The sequence below is a fragment of the Trachurus trachurus genome, assembly GCF_905171665.1.
Source record: "Trachurus trachurus genome assembly, chromosome: 18".
In the NCBI taxonomy this organism is placed as follows: domain Eukaryota; kingdom Metazoa; phylum Chordata; class Actinopteri; order Carangiformes; family Carangidae; genus Trachurus; species Trachurus trachurus.
In genome coordinates, this window is record NC_139909.1 from 11,940,017 (window position 1) to 11,958,798 (window position 18,782).

The following is an 18,782-nucleotide window of genomic DNA, read 5'->3' on the forward strand; positions in this document are numbered from 1 at the left end:
TACGAGTTTCCACGACTTGCTGCACGAGTTTACCCGGGTAAGGAAAACGAATTTGATTGGTCGTTATCGAGCGGGTGGGATATTCAACGCTTGGGGTGAGACCGAGCTCGGTGTGTGTGTGTTGTCTCAGACGTTTGATTGAAGGATGACGGATCCAATATCAGTGGCTGATGAATCGTGAGCAGGCTGACGTATAATCCGTGTACCTGCACTATCCAATGCGAAAACAAATCTGAATACCTTTAAGTCTGGAACAACTGCATCCTGACTGCGAACTGCACCTGCATGGCTGAGTATGTAGCCTAATTGAAAATAACATAACGTTAATTAATCTTATCTTGTTTTCCATTACTGTGTAACCTCGTCTTCAGTCTCTTGTTATTGTGGTAAACATTTCACAACTCATTCGCTGCGGGCATATCTAGCTTTGTCACCATTCAAACCAACGTGTCTAAAATGTTTCCCATACATTCATTTATTCGTGACGTGGTGGCCACAAATAAATTACATCCGCCACAAATAGATTTTTCGGTTTTTGGCTCGACCAACGCAATATTGTTCCGTTCATTCATCTCCGCATAGCGCTCTTTCTCCGTTAATGGCGTTCACACACACAGAGGCGCATATGCAGGACAGCAGTACACGGTAAAAGCGAAACTCATATGGTCCGATCGTACCCGGTGTTATGCTGCAGCGTCCAACCCCCCCTCTCCTCTCACCCAGACTTGAGCACTCCTCCTGGGCTACACAGTGTTGACTCGCTCCGCTGTCCTGTTTTTCCTGATTGACAGGTTCTAACCAATCACAAACAAGATGCTGTCCTTACCCTTTCCGTAATCTGAAATGTTTTTGTGTTTTGTGGAATGTCGTTGTGTTTTGACCCTCAGGGCCACCATAGATAATCCCTCTATAGCTCTGACCTTTGACCTCTGACCTGTATCCTGTACTGTAGGTGTTACAGCTTGGTCGCACTGGACACGGAACCGAAGCGCAGCGCCCTTGAGCGGAGGCAGTTTCAGATCGGCGCACATGTTAACCGGTCTGCCTGGTCGCACATCTCGCGCTGCGGAGCGCAGTGCGCGCGCCTGGAGCGCTTCAGTTCGGTTCATTTCTATTTTTCACGCGAGCCGCGCGCGCCAAGGGCGCCGTCTGTCAAGCTGGTCGTACCAGACAGGAAGACGGGCACAGAAAAGGCGAGAGAATCCGGTCAATTTTCAAAATAAAATAATTAAATGATGATTAATTAAGTTGTTGCTTGTCTGTCTATACATATTTGACCGTTGCGTCTGCACATGAGACACACAAACACATGTTTAAAATGACGTGTGTGTGGAAAACCGAGTGAATACGAGTATGAACGACTGCAGTCGATGTCTGACCGGCGGGGAGAGAGGAGAAGTATGCTCCCAGTGCGACCACCCAAGCGCCCGAGAAGCCGCGCGCAGTGCACCAAGGGGTAAGTGTGTGTTTCTGACCTTTGACCTTCAGCTGTATGTTTCTCAGTGTTCGTTTATTTCCAAACGCTGTGATGATGCAGGTGTAGTTTCCGCTGTCAGAGATGTAGAGGTTCCTCAGAGTGAGACTGAGGTCTCCAGTGGTCAGAGCGTCAGTCTTCATGGACGTTCTGCTGCTGTAAACCTGGTTCTGGTCTCTGAGGTCGTCACCCAGCTGGTGTCTCTGGTGGACGGTTGGAGGACGGAGGTCGTGGCGGCTCCACGTCACTGTGGGGTCTCTGGGTAGAGAGTCCTCACAGGGCAGCAGGACAGACCTCCCACTGTAGAGCTCCACAGTGTCTCCATGCCAGGACACTGAGGACAGACAGGAACACAGAATATGGTCTTAAATACTAGTTTGATGATAAAGCAGAGTGGGTCTGTGGGTGTGGCTGACACTTGATTGACACAGTGATACTCTGCACAGTCTGTCCTCATCATGGCACTAACAATGTTTATTAGTCATGACCTTGTTCATTTCAATCCATCATGTAGCCGGTGTAGGTGGGTCTGGTGTACAGTGGGTGGGTGTATAGAGCTTGGGACAGATCTACCCCTCGCTCCTCCACAGCTCCACCCCTGCTCCATATATAGTATCTATTAATTACAAAAACCAAGATGGCGATGGCCAAATCACAAACTCCTGACTTCAAAACAACAGTTCACATGCCAGTGGCAGACAGCACTTGGTACCGACTGACTCTGACTGAACCGTCTGGACCAACGTCAGTAAATCTGTGTGTAGATTTACACATAAATACCCACACTACTAAAACTCTCCTCCAGATTCATGAACGCTGCGGAAAACACAAATTTGATCGTAAGCACGTGTGTAAAATCATGGAGACTAACCCATCGTAAATTAACAGCACGCCCCCCGGCATTGATCTCCACCCATGAATAGCCATACTGTACAAGGAGACCATGACCACCATATAAGGAGGTACGTAGGTGCATCCTGTCCAACAAGGAAAAAGGGAGAGAGAGTGGGGAAAAAAAGACAGATCGTGGATCAGAGTCATTCTGGGTGGAGTTAAAGCCCCAGTGTGTAAAATGGGGGAAAACCGTGACAACTGTGTTCAGATTCTAGATTGCAAAGCTCACTCAGTTGGTCAAGCTCAGCTCTTCCGTCGGCAAAGTGACGGTGACCTCCGAGGACAAACTAACTTTGACTGATTAGTACTATCATTTTTTAAATGTATTTAACACGTGCTGATGTTTGGCTGCATTTTGAATAAAAAAAGTTCAACAGTGGAAGATCTTGCTGCCAATGCTGCTCAGCTGTAGCACCGTGTGTCTTTTATAACGACAATAAAAAATTTAAAGAAAAATCATCATCGATCCGCCTTTCGATAGAGGACAAGCCTAGACACAGACACTCAATAGAGCGTTTGAACCAAGTTTGTCCCCTTTCGGCTACTGTATTCAAAGATGGCGATGCAACATGGCAGCTGGAAAATAGTTTCATATGAAACATGAAAAAAAAAAACACATAAACTCCAACAGCCACTGGGGGAGGAGCCTCTTCACACCCTCAGCTGTCTGCTGCAGAGGAGCATGGCTGCATCAACATCTACATCATGAAGTTGTATGGGCAGGTTATATTCTTACAGATGAACCAGCCGTCTCTGCCAACTGCACTGTTGCGCAGGATGAGGTGTGTGTCCAGTGAGCGTGTAGCAGCGTGTAGCAACACACACTTTACATCACATATCAGCTGCACATTTATGGAATTAAAGTTTTCCGTTATCATATATCAGGTTATTATCATCATTAGATAGAGTCTTGACCCCTAAAACCTGCCCCTCTCCAAATATTTCTACACGTGTGTCATCACGTGTTTCAAAGACAGTTGTGTATTGTGCATTTATAAATTTACACAAGCATGACACGCAGTCTAGAGCAGGTGTCGATTTTGTGAGAAGTTGAAAAGATCAGCTTTGATGAATGCAGAAAAACATGTAAATGTATGGCTGCACACAGTTTACACATAGATTTGTGCTGCACACGTTTCATGAGAACTAATGAGTGTTCGAGTTGAGTGTGTGTTGAGGGGGCAGAGCACAAAGAGACAATTTATACTGACTAATCTACACACACACACACACACACACACCATCTGTGTTCTTAATCCCTTTGTGAAGAATGACACAGCAAGGAACAACAGCAAACAGGACAACCAGGAGAAGCAGCAGAACCTGGAGAACCAGCAGAACCTGGAGAACCTTGACCCGGTCTGGATGACGTCCTGTAGTCGACACAATCAACAACAATATAAGATTCAAATATTAATAAACAATAACGCATAAAAAAAACAATTTGCCCAGTTCCACTGTGACCTCTTACCTGAGAAATAACCAAATATACACAATATATTTTCTAAATGTGTTCTGACCCAGACACAATAAACCAGGAGAGTCAGGAGGAGCAGGATGAACATTAGACCCAGTAGACCAGCGATCCAGTCTGGAGGAGGTTCTGTCACTGAGACCAACATGAGATTAGATGTTAGTGTTGTTGTCAGTCAACAGAGAAGTGACTTCACCTCCATACACACACACACACTACTTACCATCTTTGTTCTCAATCCCTTTATGAAGAAAGAAAATGCATAGACCAACACCACAAGCAACCAGGAGAACCTGGAGAACCTGGAGAACCTTGATCCTGACTGGTCGAGATCCTGTAGTCGACACAAACAACAACATGAGATCATAACATTTATAAACATTAACACAACATTTCTGATCAATTCACACAACAACACTTAGAGTTTATTTCTACCCTGATTCTGACCTCAGTTAACATCTCCGACATCACACTGACTTACATTCGTTTCGTGGACACACACACACACACACACACACACACACACAGAGATAACTTACTTATTTTCTTTGTCATTGTATACAGTATGCCAGTGTAACCAGCAGCAGTCAGTGAGAGCAGGAGACAACAGACACCAAAGACAATGTAGACCGATTCTTCATGACGTCCTGCAGTCGACACAAACAACAACATGAGATTAAAACATCACTATAAATAATGATGTGAAACATTAAAACACATTGGTAACACTTTACACTAAGGTACACAAAATTAGAGTAGTTAATGAGTAACTAATGAAGAACTAATGAGGAACTAATGAGTAGTTAGTGAGGAATTGAGCTACACAAAATTACAGTAGTTACTGAGGAACTAAGGTACACAAAATTACAATAGTTACTGAGGAACTACTGATTAATTAACTATTAGTTAATGGTCAGTTCTTCAGGAACCCCTGATCAAATTTCAGAGGAGTAGTTAATGAGGAACTAATGCGTAGTTAGTTAGGGAACTGAGATACACAAAATTAGAGTAGTTACTGAGGAACTAATGATTAACTAACTATTAGTTAATGGTCAGTTCTTCAGGAACCCCTGATCAAATTTCAGAGGAGTAGTTAATGAGGAACTAATGAGGAACTATTAATGATCAGTTCTTCATTAACTCATGATCAAATTTCATAGAAAGTTAATCACAACTTGATGATTAGTGAACTAGTTACTTCATCAGTACAGAATCATTACTCAGTAACATGTCCAGTAGTTAACCTTTATGACCTAAAGTGACACATAATGAGTGGTTTTTCATTTTTTCATCTTCATCTTTACATTAGTAGTTCCTTAAAAAATCACAGACAGCAGGATTCTTTAGAAGATTTTATTCATTAATTTCAGACCACATACACATCAATATGACCATCCATGTTGCCTTCGAAATAAATATGATAGTTTGTCACATGTTTGGTAGGCTAAATGAATGTATCATGGGGCTTTGTAGTACTGTATACTGATCACACCGTGGTTCACAGTAAAGTTGTTTGAGGTGCACAAAATTTAGAGTAGTTATTTACTATGAAACAAATTTGGAATGAATGAGGAACTCACTATTAGTTAATGGTGAGTTATTCAGTAACTCCTAATCAAATTACTGAGGAACTAACTATTACTTAATCATTAGTTACCCTTTTTGTGTACCTTAAGGTAAAGTGAGACATCAAAATGAGTAGGTAATGAGTACTGAATCATTACTTAGTCATTAGTTACCCTTTTTGTGTACCTTATAGTAAAGTGAGAAATCAAATTGAGTAGGTAATGAGTACTGAATCATTAGTTACCCTTTTTGTGTACCTTATAGTAAAGTGAGACATCAAAATGACTAGGTAATGAGTACTGAATCATTAGTTACCCTTTTTGTGTACCTTATAGTAAAGTGAGACATCAAAATGACTAGGTAATGAGTACTGAATCATTAGTTACCCTTTTTGTGTACCTTATAGTAAAGTGAGACATCAATATGAGTAGGTAATAAGTACTGAATCATTACCTAGTCATTAGTTACTATTTTTGTGTAAGGTACACAAACATTACAGTAGTTACTGATGAACTAATGAAGAACCAAAATAATCATTTGCCTCTATGTGCACCAAAATAACTTTTGTCTTCACGGGCACCAAAATAAGATTTTACCTGCACAGGTACACCAAAATAACATTTTTTTTATGTCCACACACAAGAAAATATGATAGAATGTAAAAAAAAATAATAATAAAAAGAGAAAGAAAAGAAAAGAAAAACCTTTGTAGCTTTCTTGTTTTAATAATAGCCTAATAAAAAATAACAAGTGTGTAGCGTCCCCAGCTAAATGATGGTCACAAATGATGAAACTGATGGTTCACATTCCTTCATTCCATGGACCGTATTCAGTTGCAGACACACCGTAAGAGCTATGAGAAGAAAATAAAATACAGTTACCTTTCCTTTTACATAAATGAAATTATTTTTAACTGCTTTTATCACATAAACAATCATAATAATAATAATAATAATAATAAATTTAATTTGTAATGCACTTTTCATCGGCACGATCTCAAAGTGCTACAATTGTTAAAACAAGGTAGGGAAAGTAGAGTTAAAAAACAGGGTAGAAGGAAGAGTTAAAAATGTTAAAAACAGGGTAAAGGAAATAAAAACATGCTCAATGTAAGTTGACTCCCTTTTTATCTATTTAATCAAAAGACAATATCCAAATGGAGTGCTGTATTACCATAGAAAAAACAGCCCGCACAACCTCGTTTTTGCTCCAGAATATTTTACTGACACAACGTTTCGGGCTCTCAGCCCTTCATCAGGTAATCATCATGAATATATAATATAATATATATATATAAAATATTCTGGAGCAAAAACGAGGTTGTGCGGGCTGTTTTTTCTATTTACTACTGTCCATTTGGCCCAGCACCCCAAGCAAGGGATGTGCGTATATTTTCACTATTTGTGCTGTATTACCATGAAATAAATATTTTTAACCGTTTGTTTTTAATCCAATAAACTGTTTTTAACCTTACCAGACCTCACATCAAACAGACAAAACAGTCCTGTTGCATTAATAAAACAATCAACGAGTTAGCTTAGCTTTATCTCACTTCAATGTATTGAAGTGAGATGGAGCTAAGCTAAGCTAACTAAGCCGAGCTGGCCAATGCTAATAGCTACCACTAACCACAACATGTTCCATACATACATGAGACTATCAACGGCGACCAAACTCGAGCCGGACATAAATATAACATGAAAAGGTAACAAAAACAAACCTTGTGCCCCTTATTAGCCAGGTGCTAGGGCGTTTCATGTAAGTTAGGCACACTTTTAGCATTGAAGACACTCTGGCCTTGCAGACACACTGCCGGTAAAATCCGTAGCACCTGAAGTTTATGAGGTCTCGGCGAGACGCTTTCAAAATAAAAGCACTGAATATAACGTCGGCTTAATATATAAGAAATAAAGCCCTGACCTTGACTAATGTTCAGAAACTAAATAAATAAACATAAAAACAACAAATGAAGTAATGTTCTTATCATAAAGGTAATTTACAAAGTGTCATTTGTCTTTTATTTTGGAAACGAGATCATCATTTCCTGTGCATCTTTACTGTGAGGAGCAGTGAATTCACTTGGCACAAGAGAAGCAATTGACCATGCCACAAGAGAAGCAATGGACGATGCAGGGAAAAGCAAAAGAAGGAAAATCCCATTTCGACGATATCTCGAGGATGAGGGTGTGACCGTACAGTGATATTTTAATGGTATCTGTCTTTTTTTTTTTTTTTTGGAAGATGTGTAAGATGACTCCTCAAATTTTACTATGCTAACTTTCTCCAAAGTGACCTAGCATAGCATCGATGCTATGGTCGGTTAACAGAATGTAGCATTGATGCTACACTTGCACACGTTGTACAAAACATTAAATAACCTGTTAACTGCATCTGAATCGCGGGATTATTTGCTTTCCGAGGGTCCTTCAATGGTGCCTCTATGAAAGTATGCTCAAGTGTTGCATTGATGCTAGCTCGGTTTAGCTCTGTTCCCTTACCATGTGGTTACATGACGCATATCGTCCCTTGTTGTCATAGAGGCACCATTCAAAAAATCCAGTGATTCAGATGCTGTTCACAACTCGTCTCTATCATATACGGTTCATAAGTTATTAAATATTGACAAAAATGTGCAACCTCAGCATCAATGCTATGCTCGGTTTAGCTTCTCTTCCAGTGTCACGTGTTGTCGTAGAGGCACCATTCAAGGACCCTCGGAAAGCGGATAACCCCCCCGATTCAGATGCTGTTCACAGCTCGTCTCTATCATAAACGGTTCATAAGTTATTTAATGTTTTGTAAAACATGTGCAAGCGTAGCATCAATGTAACGTTCGGTTAACCAAACTACGGTCGGTTTTAGAGGGCTAAATTCACTTTGGACAAAGTTATCTTACAGTAAATTTGAGGAGCAATCTTACCGAATTTGTATATATATATAAAAAAAAAGAGAGAGATACCATTAAAATGTACTTATACTGTACAGTCACATCCTCATCCTCGAGATATAGAACGTCTCTGATATAGTTGAGATGGGAGCTTCTGCTCTTCCTTGCTCTGTCCATTAGCCTACTTCTCTCATCGTCGTCAAATGAATTCACTGCTCCTCACAGTAAAGCTGCAGAGGTGAGCCACCGGAATTGAAGATCTTGTTTCCAAAATAAAAGACATGACTTTTTTTAAGCAAGTAAGTTACAAAGGTTTTTGTTGTTGTTTTACATTCTATGTCATTTTGGTGCACATGGAGGCAAATGATTATTTTGGTTCCTCATTAGTTCATCAGTAACTACTGTAATGTTTGTGTACCTTACACAAAAATAGTAACTAATGTTTCAGTAATGATTCAGTACTTATTACCTACTCATTTTGATGTCTCACTTTACTATAAGGTACACAAAAAGAGTAACTAATGATTCAGTACTCATTACCTAGTCCTTTTGATGTCTCACTTTACTATAAGGTACACAAAAAGGGTAACTAATGATTCAGTACTCATTACCTACTCAATTTGATTTCTCACTTTACTATAAGGTACACAAAAAGGGTAACTAATGACTAAGTAATGATTCAGTACTCATTACCTACTCATTTTGATGTCTCACTTTACCTTAAGGTACACAAAAAGGGTAACTAATGATTAAGTAATAGTTAGTTCCTCAGTAATTTGATTAGGAGTTACTGAATAACTCACCATTAACTAATAGTGAGTTCCTCATTCATTCCAAATTTGTTTCATAGTAAATAACTACTCTAAATTTTGTGCACCTCAAACAACTTTACTGTGAACCACGGTGTGATCAGTATACAGTACTACACAGCCCCATGATACATTCATTTAGCCTACCAAACATGTGACAAACTATCATATTTATTTCAAAGGCAAAATGGATGGTCATATTGATGTGTATGTGGTCTGAAATTAATGAATAAAATCTTCTAAAGAATCCTGCTGTCTGTGATTTTTTTTAAGGAACTACTAATGTAAAGATGAAGATGAAGAAATGAAAAACCACTCATTATGTGTCACTTTAGGTCATAAAGGTTAACTACTGGACATGTTACTGAGTAATGATTCTGTACTGATGAAGTAACTAGTTCGCTAATCATCAAGTTGTGATTAACTTTCTATGAAATTATATCATGAGTTAATGAAGAACTGATCATTAATAGTTCCTCATTAGTTCCTCATTACCCACTGAGCAAGCAACGTCCATGGACGTCCAATACAGGTTGAAATCACGTCGGCCCGTCCAGGCCATGATCTGGACGTCTATATGACAGCCAGAATTAGTTGATAAATGACATTGAGACTATACGTCCACCCTGGCCCGGTTCTGGACGTCTATAGACAACCAAAATGAGTCGCAAATAGACATTCTGCTATGCCTTGTTCTGGACGTTTATATGACAGCCAGAATTAGTTGATATATGACATTGAGACAATACGCCCAGCCTGGCCCGGTTCTGAACGTCTATAGACAACCAAAATGAGTCGCAAATAGACATCCTGCTAGGCCTTGATCTGAATGTCAATATGACAGCCAGAATTAGTTGATATATGACATTGAGACAATACGTCCAGCCTGGCCCGGTTCTGGATGTCTATAGACAACCAAAATGAGTTGCAAATAGACGTTTTGACAGGTCTTGATCTGGACGTAAATATGACAGCCAGAATTAGTTGATATATGACATTGAGACTATATGTCAAGTCTGGCCCTGTTGGGGACGTCTATAGACAACCAAAATGAGTTGCAAATAGACGTTCTGCTAGGCCTTCATCTGGACGTCAATATGACAGCCAGAGTTAGTTGATATATGACATTGAGACTATACGTCCGGCCTGGCCTGGTTCTGGACGTCTATAGACAACCAAATTGAGTTACAAATAGACGTTCTGCTAGGCCCTGATCTGAACGTCTATACAGCATCCAGAATTAGTTGATAAATGACATTGAGACAATACGTCCAGCCTGGCCCGGTACTGGACATCTATAGACAACCAAATTGAGTTACAAATAGACGTTCTGCTAGGCCTTGATCTGAACGTCTATACGACGTCCAGAATTAGTTGATATATGACATTGAGACTATACGTCCAGCCTGGCCCAGTTCTGGATGTCTATAGACAACCAAAATGAGTTGCAAATAGACGTTCTGCTAGGCCTTGATCTGAACGTTAACATGACAGCCAGAATTAGTTGATATATGACATTGAGACTATACGTCCAGCCTGGCCCAGTTCTGGATGTCTATAGACAACCAAAATGAGTTGCAAATAGACGTTTTGACAGGTCTTGATCTGGACGTAAATATGACAGCCAGAATTAGTTGATATATGACATTGAGACTATACGTCCGGCCTGGCCTGGTTCTGGACATCTATAGACAACCAAATTGAGTTACAAATAGACGTTCTGCTAGGCCTTGATCTGAACGTCTATACAGCATCCAGAATTAGTTGATATATGACATTGAGACAATATGTCCAGCCTGGCCCGGTTCTGGACGTCTATAGACAACCAAAATTAGTTGCAAATAGACGTTCTGATAGGCCTTGATCTGGACATCAATATGACAACCAGAATTAGTTGATATATGACATTGAGACTATACGTCCAGCCTGGCCCGGTTCTGGATGTCTATAGACAACCAACCAAAATGAGTTGTAAATAGACGTTCTGCTAGGCCTTGATCTGAACGTTAACATGACAGCCAGAATTAGTTGATATATGACATTGAGACAATACGTCCAGCCTGGCCCGGTTCTGGATGTCTATAGACAACCAACCAAAATGAGTTGCAAATAGACGTTCTGCTAGGCCTTGATCTGAACGTCAATACGACAGCCAGAATTAGTTGATATATGACATGGAGAATATATGTCCAGCCTGGCCCGGCTCTGGACGTCTAAGCAAAATGAGTTACAAATAGATATTCTGCTAGGCCTTGATCTGGACGTCTATGACAGCCAGAATTAGTTGATAAATGACATTGAGACTATACGTCCAGCCTGACCCGGTCCTGGACGTCAATAGACAACCAAAAGGAGTTACAAATGATGTTCTGCTAAAAGATTATTTATAATTACTTGTATAACTCTAATGTTTATGAAGTAAATTTAGTGTTTTTGAAAGTGTGCAAAGGCCAATGAAATTACAGGAATGTCCTGTAAGGATTATGGTGGATTTCATTTATTTGAAAGGGAGAAAAACCAGCACACTCTGAATATAAGATCCTTTGGTGATCTTTAATGTAGGACAGGCAGGTAGACGTTTCGACCGTAGTCTTTTTCAATGTGAAAAAAAATGTGATTTCATTTATTTCCCATTTTGTAAATGAAACATTACTATCTTTCTCTGTTTTATTCAAGCACATGAAAGTATATCTGTATAAATGTGGAGCTTTTACCAAGGTAATCTCTGTTTACAGTTCATGGTTTTTGTGCACTTTAATATTTAAATTTTTCTAATTCTGGATGTAAATATAGGAAACTTTTTTTGCATTGCTGCCAATTCACCGACAGAGTTGCCTTGGGTGCTAGCCCCAGAGCAGCTTGTATATCAGTAAAACGAATATACTGTATGGACAAGGGTCCTCAATTCAATAAAAGTGCATGGCAGATCCCTGGTAGAACATGGAAGCAAGAATCAGGTTTGAAGCTTGACCCAGCTGTGGCTGATGTTGTCTTCATTTCTACATGTGTGAACCAGTGTGAGCCCAGAACTTCATAATACATCATTCAAAATATTCAATCAAAAAACATGCATGGAGTGCCGCATCTTTGTCTCTTGTCTCTACCTCTGGTGCTCTTCATTGTCAGAAACACTTAATTCAAAATGTATTCAATAAATTAATGAAAAATACAATGTTTCACTTATTTAATTTAATTCATGTATTTAAAAAGGACAATGTACATAACATCAGCTCTTTTCTCTTTTGATCATGAAGGAATCAATGAATGATATTAACTAAATGCACACATTTATTGGTTTTAAGCACATATAAAAAACGTTTAAGTATTTTTCCCCCCTATTACTATGTAACCATAGTAAATAACACCCATTGGCTGTCTCAACCTGAGCATTTGACCGTGATTGGTTAGTTTGACTGTCATCACAGCGCGGCCAATGGGCGCGCCTTTCCGTCAAATTTGAAAATACGCGCTACTGCAGCAGGGAAATGGTAACCGCGACAATGCGCATCACCGTCATGTGGATTTTTTTATGCCATGGATAAACGGATAAAGGCATGGACAAACCGTCGGGCGGAACCTGGTCAAGACCAAGTGAATTTAAATTCTTCAAAAAAATAACAGGTAAGATAATATTCCTCTGTTATTATTGTGACGTTTGTTTGTGTGCCATTGGTTTCAGTAGCTCCGTGTGTGAGTGTGTGCGTGCGTGTGTGTGTGTGTCTGTGTTTGTGTGTGCCTTTGTGTGTGTGTGTCTGCGGGCGGGGTAACGGACGTGGAACGCCGATTGTAATTGCGACCGTGGCAGTATTTTTTTCCTGCATCTTACTAAGGTGAGGACGATATTGCAACCAGTGCAGCTTCATTAACGTGTGTGTTGAGATGAAAAATTACCTGCCATTAGCACATGAGCTATACTAACAGTTTCACAATGTATTAAGTAGCGAATTTCAGTGTATGTTGCTACCAGGTCTGAAGTCTGCAGGTAAATGAATAGAGTCGGTGAATAACAGAAAAGTGACTGTCATATACTTGTACAGTTACAGAGGATGAGGAGAGGAGCAGCAGAACAGCAGATGTTTCCTGCACAACCTTCACTTCATCTGGACTGAGTTGTTTCCAGTCTGCTGCTCATGGTCCCCTCGGACTGGTAAGTAATTGTCTAACTAATACTAATAATAGGCTATTACTAAAGGGACAGTTCACCCAAAATTCAAATTTCACTCCATCTACTCACCCTCATGTCAAGAGCTGTGAGAATTTTCAGAGTCCTTCGTTCCTTCTCTGAGTTACAGGGGGGTCCGCAAAAAATGAAATAAGTCTATATTTTAAGCTTGTTTGTAGCGGAAGCTCCCAGTGTCTCAGTTCACTGCTCTTCCACTGACCGGCGGAAAAATTTCTCATGTGGGGGCTTCAATACAAGAGGGACATTACAGACGAGCAGTATGGAGGTATTTGGATGTTTTTTGGTGTGTCTCTTTGGACGAAAAAAGTTGGTTGACAACCATTATATGGACAAATACTGCTGCGTGGACCCCCCCCCCCCCCCCCCGTAACTCAGAGAAGGAGCAGAGGACTCTGAAAATTCCCACAGCTCTTAGTCAACATGAGGGTGAGTAGATAATGAGGGAAATTTGAATTTTGGGCGAACTATCCCTATAATTCTAAACTGGAAACAACCTCTTTTTTCCTGGCCATTGAAGAAAACAACATTAACTGATATGAGATGGAGTAGCATTAAATTCTACTAGGCACAACCTTCATCTCTTTCCAGTCTGCTGAGATCAAGAACTGCGCGGCAAGATGGTGTGATGCTGTTTTGGGGACTTCAAAATATCAACAACTTCACTTTATGTCTTACTTCAGCCTGGTAGGTAGTGCTCTTCATTCACATATAATTCCACCTGATACGAAGAGATGTCATTGGTTTTGTGTTTAGGCTCACATGAGGTTTCTAAATTCCCCTGTAGGGACCAATAAAATATCTATATCTGTTTATGTAAACACTGATGTGTGCAGGGTAGATCACCGTTCAAGAACCTCCCCACATGACAAATATCCCAAAGTACTAGATGTGAAATATGACTGAATATTCTTTATGTCCAACTGTATTTTACACAGCCAAGGACCCACAGCAGTGCTTCACCTGTGAGATCATCATGCTGGAGAACCACAAGAGAGCAAAAGATGATGGGGAGTTCAGCACACAAACAGGTAGGAAAACAGACCAAGATCTACACCAAATGCAGTTTTGTTTCTAAATTTTTTCATACAGTAAAACCTATTTCAGATTAATTCAGTTTTATTTGTATAGCACCTCCCCCTACATAAGTAATGAACAAACTAGGAATTAAACACAAACACAGATACACACACATTGAGATGAAACAGCTAACGCTTTCAATACAGTTACAGATTACCGTATTACTGTTTAAATTTTAATCATCACATCTCTGATGAATGTGTGTTATGTTCAAGTCAAAACTAGATGGAAGGCGACAGCCCTGCTCTATAGAATTTTCCTTCCAACACTTTTTTACACCCAAGATAGTGACTATGGCCCCCCCTCATTTATCAAACTTGTGTAGGATCTGATGAAGAACAGTCAGCATATACCAGGTGTCAGGGGTTCAACTCCTCTCACTGGAGGAAATTTCTCTGGCGTCTCTGTTCTATTCTGATTTGTACTGTTCTGACAATAATAGTCATTGATGAGCATCTATGTGCCAGACCACGCATTGTTTGTAATTCAGCTCAGTTGCTCAAAATAAGTGGAATTCAATTTCCAACAAGTGCAGTGTAGCTGTTGTGCCCCGTCCACTAACATTTAAGAAAATAGAGAGGTCCTGAGTTTGGTTTTAAAAGAACACAGTAATGGAGAAAGTCATAAAATTAGTAGGTAAACTGTTTTAGGTGGATAAATATTAAAAGCCATCTTTACTTGCAGAGTTGGAGATTTCCAACTGGCAGTCTGCTGGGGTTTTAAACTGTCTTTGATGTACTGTGTAGCCAGACCAGGAGCTGCTTTGTTGACCAAGAGTAGGTTTTTTGAATTGAAAACGACATGTAGCATGTTGATGTTACTGGTATTGAGTCTGGACTCCAGGTATTCACAGATCTGGGGTCTGTTTCACAAAGCAGGTTTAGTGAAAACTCTTGAGTCTGTTAACCCTGAAATGAGGCAAACTCTGGGTTTTCCGTTTCAGAAAGGGAGGTAACTCAAACCAGGTAAAGAGGAGTAACTCCAGCCCGTTTCACAAAGAGAGGTAACTGAAACTCAGAGTCAGTTACTATGGCAACCTCCAACGCACACGTGAACCTAACCTGGTCGGGAGCAGGTTTTCTCCAACTAACCCTGAGTTTCTCCTTTTTATCTGAAGCTGCAGACTGAAAGCAACGGCTGACAGTACGTGATGTTTTATTCTCCATGAGGATTTGTTTGATCGTTCCCGTTGTTCTGCACCGTCACTCAACAACCCTCACATGACACAACATGGACACGCACACAGAAGAAAATTGCTCTTCTCTCTCTCTCTCTTATTTTTTTCGTTGCAGATCGATCCACTTCTGGATTATTTCCAGGTGTGATTGATGACTACACGCACAGCCCCGTCACGTTATCATGGAGACAAACTGACAAACTGAACTTAAAGCAGAAGTGAGTGATATATTTGTGTTAATATAAGTCTTAAATAGTTATATCTTCCGACAGCAATCACTTACATAGAGTGTTTGGACTGAAACACGGGTCTCTCAGTCCCTCTGCTCTGCTCTGAGCCGAAGAGAAAACATTTATCGTATCCTACAGTTTTTATCCAATGAGGAGAGAGAACGGCATGCAGGGCTGTGTGTGCAGCCAAGGAACGCCGTGAATGTGGTGACGTAGCGACGAGGACTGTTATGGTGCGTTCAAGGAAACTCGTATTTTTCCGACCGTGAAGTGGTACCAGTTCGATCTGGTACGAGTTCACCGGTCGGAAGTTACGAGTGGCCGTTATAGTGACTTTCACCGGTAAAACAGGTCGGAAAAACACGAGTGGGTTGCCTGGAACGCTACAAAGTCGTAAGTTGTGACTTGAAGCTGTAATTTACGATTTCAAAAGCCTGCCTGGAACGCAGCATTAGCGAAAACGACCGGACCACTCACTTCTGCTTTAACATATCAAACGCACATTTGGAGTTGCACCTGCTCAAACACACAATGTTGAATAACTCTCCAGATGTATTTTTATAGATTAATACTCACGTAATGTCCCGCGGTGTGAAGGTACGGGGGGGGGGGGGGGTCGCGTCTGCGTCAGCGTCAGCATTCATACGTCAATCCACCATGAGAGGTGGGAGGGGCAACGTTTTTTTTTTTGCCGGTTGCCATGGTGAATCACGTTATCTTTGTTCCATTGATGAGGGCTTTCCATCTCCCCGTTACTCAGAGTTGATTGAACTAACTGTTATCACCTGTTCTGAAACCCACAACTCTGAGTTTCCTATCTCAGAGTAGATCAACTCAGAGTTCAGGACTAGGCTCAGAGTTTGTTGAACCTGCTTTGTGACACGGACCCCAGGTTTAGTGAAGACTCTGAGTCTATTACCGTAACCCTGCGAGGCAAACTCTGGGTTTTCCGTGTCACAAAGGGAGGCGAGTCAAAACCGGAGAAAGAGGAGTAACTCCAGCCCGTTTCACAAAGAGAGTAACAGCTCTGAGTCAGTTACTATGGCAACACACTCCGTGAACCTAACCTGGTCGGGAGCAGGTTTTCTCCAACTAACCCTGAGTTTCTCCTTTTTATCTGAAGCTGCAGACTGAAAGCAGCGGCTGACAGGACGTGATGTTTTATTCTCCATGAGGATTTGTTTGATCGTTCCCGTTGTTCTGCACCCTCAGTTTATCTGAACAACCCTCACATGACACCACACAGACACTTCTCTCTCTCTCAATTTTTTTTTGTTGTAGTGTGTGTGTTCACTCCACTGTGAGAAGTGGGAGGGGTGAGGCTTTTTTTGCTGGTTACCATGGTGACTCCTGTTATCTTTGTTCCATTGATGAGGGCTTTTCATCTCCCCGTAACTCAGGGTCAAGTTACTCAGAGTTGAATGAACTAACTGTTATCACCTGTTCTGAAACACAAAACTCTGAATTCTGAGTTTAGGATTAGACTCAGAGTTTGTTGAACCTGCTTTGTGAAATGCACCCCTGCTGTCTTTGTTTCTCCTTGTTCATATGAATTAAGTTTTCTGCCATCTAGTGGTTACTTTTTTCCACGCGAGTGTATGCGTTCTATCTTTCATCAGGTGTAAAGCACAACTTAAATAGCCTATCTTTGCTAGTTTGAGACTGGTGCAGTGTGGCACAACTTAGGTTGGACATTAGAATGCAGCAAAGGATGCCAGAGCATTATTTGTACGCATAATTTAAATAATATAAAAAACTAATTTTTTTTTCTCCCCTCTTCTCTTCCCTACATGCACCAAGGAGCCAGCTGAATACTAGCAATTGGAAGGTGGACGTCTCTTCATCTGCTTCATCTGCTGCATGACTTCTGGTATAGAATCATTGACCTCTGTGATGTTTTAATTTTACTCGTTATTACATTGCATTGTGTAATTGTTTTGAACAACTGTTTGTGAACAGTAGTTTGTTGTAAATTTAAAGCTGAATACATTACACAGGCAATGATGTTGTGTATTTTACTTTTAATTAAGTTGAGCTGAAAGTCTTATTGACCTATCAAATGCATTTATATTCCTCCATTATATTATATTTATGAGAAATGTAACAGTTTGATCTGAATCATTAAATAGTGCAGTAAGTATGTTTTATTGTAGTCATGTATTTGCATTTGAAATCTTTAAAGTAGCAGTTTTTCCTCCTGAAATAATGTCTTCTGGATGTTTAATAATTATGTCTTGAAAACGTTTTCTTTTTGTCGATGTTTGTGTCGATGTGTTTGATTTGTTTATAATTTCCTCCTGTGTTGTACACAAAAGGAGATGCCTTTGTTGCGTTTTTTGCTTTATATTTTATTATTATTTTATATTAATAAAAATAATTTTAAAAAAATAAAGCGTATTTTAATGACGTCCATATAACATCCAAGATAACACATCTACACAACGTCTAGAAAAGACATAATAAAAACGTTCATTCTGGCTCCTTAAATGACGTCTTCTGGAAGTTTGATAATTACATCCTGACAACGTATTTTAATGACGTCTACATAACATCAACAATAAAACGTATATCCAACGTTCAGAAAAGACGTAATAAAAACCTTCATTCTGACTCCTCTGAAGACGTCTTCTGGATGTTCAAAAATTATGTCCTGAAAACGTATTTTAATGACGTCTATATGACATCTAAAATACACATCTATTCAACGTCTAGAAAAGACGTAATAAAAACTTTCATTCTGGCTCCTCTAAAGACTTCTTTTGGATGTTCAATAATTACGTCTTTAAAACGTATTTTAATGACGTCTATATGACATCTAAAATACACATCTATTAAACGTCTAGAAAAGACGTAATAAAAACTTTAATTCTGACTCCTCTGAAGAAGTCTTCTGGACGTTCAATAATTACGTCCCGAAAACGTATTTTAATGACGTCTAAATGACATCCACAATAAAACGTATATTCAACGTCCAGAAAAGACGTAATAAAAACTTTCATTCTGGCTCCTCT

At 40.0% G+C, this 18,782-nt stretch overlaps 1 protein-coding gene and 1 long non-coding RNA gene across 3 annotated transcripts; one reads left to right on the plus strand and one right to left on the minus strand.

Moving 5' to 3' along the window:
• Positions 1-1,660: 1,660 nt before the first annotated feature.
• LOC311001881 (uncharacterized protein) lies at positions 1,661-4,467 on the minus strand (the record flags this gene model as incomplete). The annotated part of the gene is made up of 6 exons (XM_083993060.1): positions 4,382-4,467; positions 4,066-4,176; positions 3,840-3,977; positions 3,610-3,741; positions 1,723-1,808; positions 1,661-1,675 (listed from the first exon to the last, which is right to left on the minus strand). The coding sequence occupies exons 1-6, from the start codon at positions 4,395-4,397 to the stop codon at positions 1,661-1,663; spliced, it is 498 nt and encodes a 165-aa protein (XP_083849186.1). The 5' UTR covers positions 4,398-4,467.
• An 8,334-nt stretch (positions 4,468-12,801) lies between these two features.
• Positions 12,802-18,083, plus strand: LOC311001584. 2 transcript variants are annotated; one of them, XR_014596184.1, is made up of 4 exons: positions 12,802-13,251; positions 13,876-13,971; positions 14,223-14,315; positions 17,572-18,083. It is a non-coding gene; the product is annotated as an uncharacterized lncRNA (long non-coding RNA). The 2 variants fall into 2 exon arrangements; XR_014596185.1 differs by lacking the exon at positions 17,572-18,083 and having other exon boundaries at positions 14,223-14,509.
• The last annotated feature ends 699 nt before the right edge of the window (positions 18,084-18,782 follow it).